At 41.2% G+C, this 7,795-nt stretch overlaps 1 protein-coding gene across 3 annotated transcripts; it reads left to right on the plus strand.

Moving 5' to 3' along the window:
• The first annotated feature begins 331 nt into the window (after window positions 1–331).
• On the plus strand, window positions 332–7,114 carry LOC131538712 (uncharacterized). 3 transcript variants are annotated; one of them, XM_058772764.1, is made up of 12 exons: window positions 720–779; window positions 865–1,095; window positions 1,210–1,290; window positions 1,525–1,707; window positions 1,829–2,438; window positions 2,562–2,889; window positions 3,080–3,884; window positions 4,102–4,311; window positions 4,428–4,693; window positions 5,052–5,135; window positions 5,344–5,511; window positions 5,605–7,114. In XM_058772764.1, the coding sequence occupies exons 6-12, from the start codon at window positions 2,785–2,787 to the stop codon at window positions 6,715–6,717; spliced, it is 2,751 nt and encodes a 916-aa protein (XP_058628747.1). In that variant the 5' UTR covers window positions 720–779; window positions 865–1,095; window positions 1,210–1,290; window positions 1,525–1,707; window positions 1,829–2,438; window positions 2,562–2,784; the 3' UTR covers window positions 6,718–7,114. The 3 variants fall into 3 exon arrangements, with proteins under 3 accessions (XP_058628746.1, XP_058628747.1, XP_058628748.1); XM_058772763.1 differs by having other exon boundaries at window positions 332–1,095; XM_058772765.1 differs by lacking the exons at window positions 720–779; window positions 865–1,095; window positions 1,210–1,290; window positions 1,525–1,707 and having other exon boundaries at window positions 1,812–2,438.
• The last annotated feature ends 681 nt before the right edge of the window (window positions 7,115–7,795 follow it).

The raw sequence follows: 7,795 nt of genomic DNA on the forward strand, positions 1-7,795 counted from the left end.
GAATGTATGAATGAATAGAGCTAGCAATGTATTTTCGACAGAGAAACAAACGATTTACGTTGTTATAATTAGTAGGCTGTAACGTTTGTATACCGTTGGAGCAATACCTGATATTGTATTCAGTTTTAACACCCAAAATAAATGAGTTTTGTGTTGTATTCATGTGTTGCACCTGTTATAACAGGAGACTTTGTGTTTACCAACTGATAATAAACTTAATATGATTGTACTAAATTACTTATATATGTGCTACTACTATGTAATAATATATTATACCCTGAGGTGAAGTGTGCTAGAATTTGCTGATTTACAAATGGTATCTATATACAGGATTTTTATAGTAGTGAGTTAAAACTACCCATGTTGATATGATTATATGTACTGAATAGTTACAAATTTAAATTGAATAGTTACAATTTTATTTACTCTAGTAATGGAAGATGGCTTCCAAACACAAAAAGCACAGGGCTATGGGCGACGAGGAGTGGATGTCACGCCTGCGAAAGTTTGCTGCTGTAGGGGTCTGGCCTTCTGAGGCAGGAAACAGGCCGGCACTCCGCCAGAGAAAGTGGCATGACATGTACCTGAAGGTAAATTTAGATAAAGTGATGTGTGTACAATCATACAACATAAAGCTATGTCATATTGAAAGGGGTCACATTTTCATGATTCACTGTCAACCAATATTACAGATTGTAAAATGTCCAGTGCAGTTGAGGGGACAATTGTCTTTGTTTGGAGAGACACAGACATGTAGTTGTGGATTCCATACAACAAAGGTATCAAAAATCTTTTCCTAAAATTATGAAGTGTGAGTTTTATAGTCTATTATTAAATTAAATTTTCTTTTCTCTTAATCTGTAGACTTCCATGTCAGTATCTTCTTCAATGTCACCAGGTCCCTCATCTGCATCACTTGTTGCATCATCTGCCACAGCAACACCTGGGCAGACAGCAACACCTGGGCAGACAGCAACAACTGGGCAGACAGCAACACCTGGGCAGACAGCAACAACTGGGCAGACAGCAACACCTGGGCAGACAGCAACAACTGGACGACTCACACCCCGCAAGCCAACTTTGACTATGGCATCAGTATGTAATGAGGATTTATTGATACTGATATTTAAATGTTTAATGTATTCAAATATATGCATTTTAATTTACAAGGCTCCTCTTAAGATTACTTTTTAAAAAACTTTTTTTCAGTTTATAAAGCCGCGGTTCGGTGGGTCTCAGGGTGCCGCTTTAACGCCAAACTTAAATTTGGGCAGGAAGCCTGCAACCAAGGTAATGTAAAGAGGATGACAGTTTGAATTTGATTTTACAATCATATAATCAGTCATAATAATACAAGCGTGTATTATGCACTCTTATTCTTGTTATGCCTGGGTATTCTTGTTAGGTTACTGTTATTTTCATTCCATAAAGATATGTTAAAATGATGTTGTCATTACTGTAATTCCTAATAAGGGAATATTAATATTATATATTATGTTGTAAACTGTGGTCATATTCTCTCAGCCCATCAGTTGCACTTCCGATTCTTCTGCCATGTCCAGCACTATCACAAGTGCCATGACAAGGAGGACACCATCGCCTGCTCGCAGTCCCAGGAAGTACATTCAGACTGTCTCGACTCTGTCTCTTCCTCCCTCTCCTGTGTCCACAACCACCTCCTCGATACCATCAGTAGCTGCTAGAGCTGTGAGAAACTCTTAAATTAAGTGGTTTTCTTCACTGTTCAATGATACTTAACTTCAAATAAGCATCCTTTATATGTGACTTGCAATCATGTATATATATTTGCCTGTTTTTATTTATAAAGGAAGTGTCAGCTGCCGCCTCCTCCTCTGGTACCTCCTCTGCTCCTCTTGCCCCTGTGACCTCTGCATCTGCCACTGCCACCTCTTTTTTTGTCACCTCTGCTTCTCCATCTGTGGTTGGTCGCTCAGCTCACCCTACTGCTGACATGGAGATTGCTCCTGGTTCAGAGCCCGGCTGGCTGCCTGCAAAGCTGATGGGGACCATACCACCTCAGGATCAGAAGTGGATTTCATCTGCTCTGTGGAAGAACAAGCGGCTGCGCACTGACCTGAAGCTGTGGTATGATCCACCAGATCCAGCGCTCATTTATCATCAGGCCCCCGCTCCAGAGCGTTTTTTTACACACCGGCTTCTCTTGTGGATGCCATACCACCTTTGGTGGGTCAGGCTGTCCTGTCCTGTCCTGTGTGTGGAAAACAGCTCACAGGTTATGGAGCCCACAAGCGAGCCCGCCATGTTTTGGATGTGGATAGGTACTACATGATGATCACGGAGACTCTCTGGTGCAGTTCAGCTGGTTGTAAAACTAGTTACATTTCCACCAGCAAGACCATCTTGGACCAGCTGGATTTGGCACACAGAATGGAGTTCTGACTGATCCTGACACGAAGGTGAGTATACTGAAATTATTTAGCCTGTGTCACAAATGTTTGTCATTCAAACACACTATAAATTAGCTTGTTTTAATGTTTGCCATTTTTTTGGTCTCTTTTTCACTTTGTTTCTTAATACAGATATGCCTGTGACATACGGGTGATTCGTTTTCTGAGGGAGAGGACCTTGGGTAATAGCCCCAGTCGCTTGGTCAGGCAGCTGAGGGAAAATCACAGCGAGGAGTGGCTTAAGCGTGTTTGTCGCTACCTTGGAGCATGCTCAGACTTCGCTGTCCAGCCAAGCCTGCACCCTGTCAAGTTCCAGGACCCTCCTAAGCCAGTGGCTGTTCCTTCCCACCTGTGGATGCTTGCTGTTTATGGCCGAGACATCTTAAGCAGAATGGATCAAATAAAAGCCAGCATAACATCCACCTTTGGCAATATATTAAAAATGGATTCCACAAAAAAGGTAAATATTTTGAACTCTTACCACTGTAAAATCCTACCTCACAAACAAAAGTCTAAAATACAACATTAGCAGAAAAGACATGAAAAATGAAATTAATGCTTTGTATATAAAAAAAAAAACTGTATTATTTCAGTATTTTACATATAAAGGATTACATTAGGCATTCACTGTCTTTTCTGTGTGATCACAGATCACCAAGAAGCTATCAGGCTTTGCCAAGGGGACCGCCTTGTGGCTTACATCTGTGAGCAATGAGCTGGGCCAAATCCTCGTCAGTGTCCTGACTGCTCAGGAGGGTCCTGCTCTTGACACCACGACTGCCGATCTCATCTGCAGGTACAGCAATGCTGGTGTGGCTCCTCCTCAGCTTCTCTATGTTGACTGTGAATGTTGTCGGGAGGGCACAGGACAGACAAAACTAAAACAAAGATTTGGTGGGTGGCCAGACCTGGTTGTAAAGCTTGACATATACCACTTCATGCGGCGACTGGCATCTGGGTGTACAAAGGATGCGCATCCTCTTTACCCCATCTTTATGTCCAGACTGTCAAGCTGCATTTTTGAGTGGGACAGTAGAGATGTTGCCTTGCTGTGTCAAGCTAAGAGGGAACAATTGAAACGAGAAGGTGTTCCTGGGATCACTGAAAAACTAGTGGACCAGCAGATAACCAAGGAGGAACTGGCATTGCACTGCAGGAGGCGGACAAGAGGGGAGAGGCAGACGATCATAATGATTGAACAGCTTCTTAATGAGCTCATGGGGGTAAAGGGCAGAGACTATCTTGGTGTCCCTCTCTTGGACCACGAGAGAATGCAGCACATATGGCAAACCCAGATGAAGCATGTGAAATGCATTCAGGATGAACCAGGTGTCCTCCTGTACACTGTAACTGGCACCACTACCAAAGAGGGCATTGTCTTGCCAAACTACAGATGTGCAAGAGGGTCCACATCACTTGAATCATTCCACTTGCATCTGAACAGGTTCATTCCAGGTCAGTATGAATAACTTTTTATTTATCAGCAAGATTACATATTTGCAGTTAAACATTTTATTATTATTATTATTATTAGTAATAGTAGTAGTATTGTTATAGTTATAATTATTGTTATTATTATTATTATTATTATCCTGGAAACACTGACACAGTCTGTCAAAGAACCAAACACAAGTTAACCTAACAATATTGCTCATAATTGTACTATCTTAAGGAACCAGTGCCAACAGCCTGAATTTCCAGCTGTACCTCCTGGAGGGCCTTTACAGATGGAACCAGGACCGTGAAGCTGCATCTCTGGCAGTCAGGGATCCATCGCTGCTCAGCTACTCAGGCGACCTTGTTCACTGTGTCAACAACTACAGTGTCAAGGTGCTTGGAAGGAAGCTTGTCCCCTCTTTTCAGCCACCTTCTGTTTACACTGGTTAGTTTAAGCTTTCCATCAGGAGGCTATTTTCTATATCTATAAAATAGAATGATCTTTTTATGAATTTTCTTAAAAGTAAATTTTCCTCTATTCTGTTTTCTTGTCTGTTCCAGGGGAGCTAATAGGTGTAGATTACCTATACCGCCAGACAGGGAGGGCCTTGCAGGATGTCCAGCCTGACTCAGAGGAGACTGAGCAGATGCTGGAAGATGTAGGCACAGAGGAAGAGTTGGAAGATGAGGGCTTTGAAGATTCTGGTTTGGACCCAACGGTTGGGCTACTGGACCCATCCCCTGGTCCATCACCTGCCACCACCAGCTCAGCCGTCATTCCAACTCCCACATCTGATATCACTACAGCTGCACTTGAGCAACAACTGGTAATTATGCTTGTCACATTTTTTTTATCATACTGTGTCAGTGGACTTTCCGGTTGCTCCGGATAATTTTGACTTTTATTGTACTATAATAATTATTATTAGTGTGTAATAATAATAATCATCATCTTCATTGTATAATAATAATAATTAGAAAATGTATATGTATATCACTTTTCAAAAACACATTTTCCAAATCACAAAAAAATATGCAACGCAATCATGAAATAGACAGAGATGAAAGACAATGACCAAAAATCTGAAGAATACATAAATTAATAAAAGCATAACGCAAAAGATAAGCTCTAATTGAAATCCATTTTATAAAAATGTGTTTTTATAAGAGTATTACATTTTCCAGATTGGGCATGCTTGTCCCAGCTCTGCTGCTGCTAGTCCCTCTTCACTGCCATCACCCGTCACCCCTGCAGCACCACAACAGCTGGCAAGTCTTTTGTGACATGTTGTATCATTTACATTTAGCAGATGCAAGCGACTTACAGTGCATTCAGGCTATACATTTTTTTATCAGTATGTGTATAATTATTATTAGTAGTAGTATTAGTACGCAATGCTCTAACACTGAGCCATATCAGTGTTATTTTGATGTTTATTTCATTAGTATTATTATTTGTTATTATTACATTTAACAGGCTGCAAATGAGCACACCGCTGCATCCTCTGACCCAACAGCTGTCCCCACCAGCTTAGCCTCTGCTCCTCCTTACTGTTCCATCGTCCAAGCCTCTCTTGCCACTACTCCAGCTACAAGTCCCTCTGGGCCACCTGCCATGACTCCAGCAGCACCACAGCAACAGCTGGTAGGTCTTTTGTGACATGTGAACAGTTTGAAAGATGTGCTATTTTTCTGCCTGTGATATTGTTTTTATTTTATTTTTATATATATTTACCAGGCTGTGGATGAGCGCAACATCCCAGGGATGGACAGAGTGGACAGCCTGGCAGAGTATTTGGTGGGACTGAGGAACAAAACTGGACAAACACTCAACTCCCAGCAGGCCAGTACCATCATAGCTCTGTGGCAGAACCTTCTACCATATGACCAGCAGCGTGTGGCGTACTCTGCACGGCACCAGTCACGTCTGACAACAGGACGCTTCAGGTGCTCTAAAAAGAAACCTGAATTTACGCCAGGTGTGGAGAGCATGACACGTTGCGTGCTAGGATCGACAGGATCCCCTGCCCAGTGGCCAGATTGCTGTCGTCTGGTAGAGTGCATTTTTGTAAAACTCTGTGATATCCATAAAAGTCCAAAAAAACAGGGTAAATATGCACTGACTAGATGGACTCTAATTCTCAGAGACTACAGCAAGATCAGAAAGCTGATCATGGGTAATGGTGCAGTCATGCAGAGCTCTACTCTGCAGTTGTTTGATGTTAATCAAACAACTCTCATTCAGTGGCACAACAAGCGACTGAAGAGGCAGGAGTGTAATATTCTGCTGCAAGGGGTCAACTTGTCTGCCTCCATTCCTGTTGCTCCAGTACCTCTCCCACCAGTACAGGTACGCCCCACTGCTGCACCACCACGGCCTGGCCCTCAACATCAGTACCACTTGCCTCAAAGTACAACAGGACAAGCAGTGGACAAGAGGAAGTCTGCAGCTCTGGCCCAACACACCCATTCTCTGCAGTCCGTCTGCCCAAGGTTGCCAGCTCAGAGGCAGTTGTTCCCTCAGCAGACATCTCCACCTACCCCTGCCCCTTTGCCTACTGTCTCCAGCCCCAGCCCTGCCAGTCGCCCACTTGTGTATGTGTTTTTGACCCCACAAGTCAATGCATACAAACGGATTGCTCCTGCTGGCCCCCTTTCCTCTCCACCACCTGCCCGGAGGCCTTACAATCGGAAAGTTGACAAAAATAAATGCAGTCAGTGCCAACAGCCCCGCAACAAAGAAAATGGCCACGGTCAGTATTATGGGTACATATACTGTCCCCAAAATGCTGCTATTCCTCTTGACCAGTGGATGGAGGAGATGCGGAGGAAGAGGGCAGATAAGAAATAGATTTGTTTGTCTTTGTCTCATACTGTGTAGATGTGTAGTGGAAATACTTCAGTCATGTTCTATTAGTTTGTTGATGTAACTGTTCAATATTCATCCCATATAACAGGTCTGGCATTTAAAAAAAAAAAAATCTGCATAACAGAAATAACACACTGTATATTACTGATTTTTATGGGGGCCTTGCAAGGTGTGTTGATTTTGTTATTTGTATATATTTTTTTACCAGCTGACCAGAATCTTCTACCTTTATAACTTTGTGTATTTTGTTTATTTATTTTATATTTGTATTTTATATATCATTCTTACATTTATTTGTATCTGTGATATGCTTACTGTGTGTGTGTGTGAGAGAGAGAGAGAAAGAAAGAGATAATTAAGATTTTGTAATAAATTTGTAATATATTTAAACAGCAAGGCCTTTATCTTTATTTATTGCCAACAGTCACTCAGAGAAAACAATTACAAACTTTCAATTCTAATTCCTTTCATTTTTAAATTAGAATGTATGGGTATTTTTTCTCAAGCAATGTAAAACACATACAAACATACATACATACAAACAATACATATGAATATAGTAATAACTCTTTAAACATTTTAGTCAAAACATATTATTATTACAAGTTAATTATTATTTATATCGTTGTTACATAAGTATGTTCACTTAAGTACATATATTTGACTGTATGACATTCATAATAAGCCATTGTCCTATTTGTATCAATTAATAAGGGATTAATTAAATGATTCGTAATATTTCAGTTAGAGTTTTTGGTTAGAGATGCCTGCTGAAAATGACACAATGCAATGACACTGAAAATGAGTCAAGAAAAAAAAAAAGTAGGTGTTTATGGAGCAATGCATGCCAACTTCAGTGCCCTGTACAAATAATATGAAAGCAATAGGTAGTAACATGCACCTTATATGTTTGTTAACTTCTCTAGACCAAGTGCAAAACTTCTCCAGAGTCAACTGAGCGCCCAACTAGAATCAAGTGAACATTCTGATTCTTCGGAGGAACTTCCACCCACTCCACCAAACCAACTTCTTTGGTCAGCAGTAAAGAAAGTGAACAACT

The sequence above is a fragment of the Onychostoma macrolepis genome, chromosome 04 (genome assembly GCF_012432095.1).
Source record: "Onychostoma macrolepis isolate SWU-2019 chromosome 04, ASM1243209v1, whole genome shotgun sequence".
NCBI lineage: Eukaryota > Metazoa > Chordata > Actinopteri > Cypriniformes > Cyprinidae > Onychostoma > Onychostoma macrolepis.

Bases quoted from the DNA above. Each gene is read 5' to 3' on its own strand.
- LOC131538712 (XM_058772763.1), top strand. From the start codon at position 2,785: ATGCTTGCTGTTTATGGCCGAGACATCTTAAGCAGAATGGATCAAATA. The intron at 3,885-4,101 runs GTCAGTATGAAT...TACTATCTTAAG, and splicing joins TCTGAACAGGTTCATTCCAG to GAACCAGTGCCAACAGCCTG. The intron at 4,312-4,427 runs GTTAGTTTAAGC...TGTCTGTTCCAG, and splicing joins GCCACCTTCTGTTTACACTG to GGGAGCTAATAGGTGTAGAT.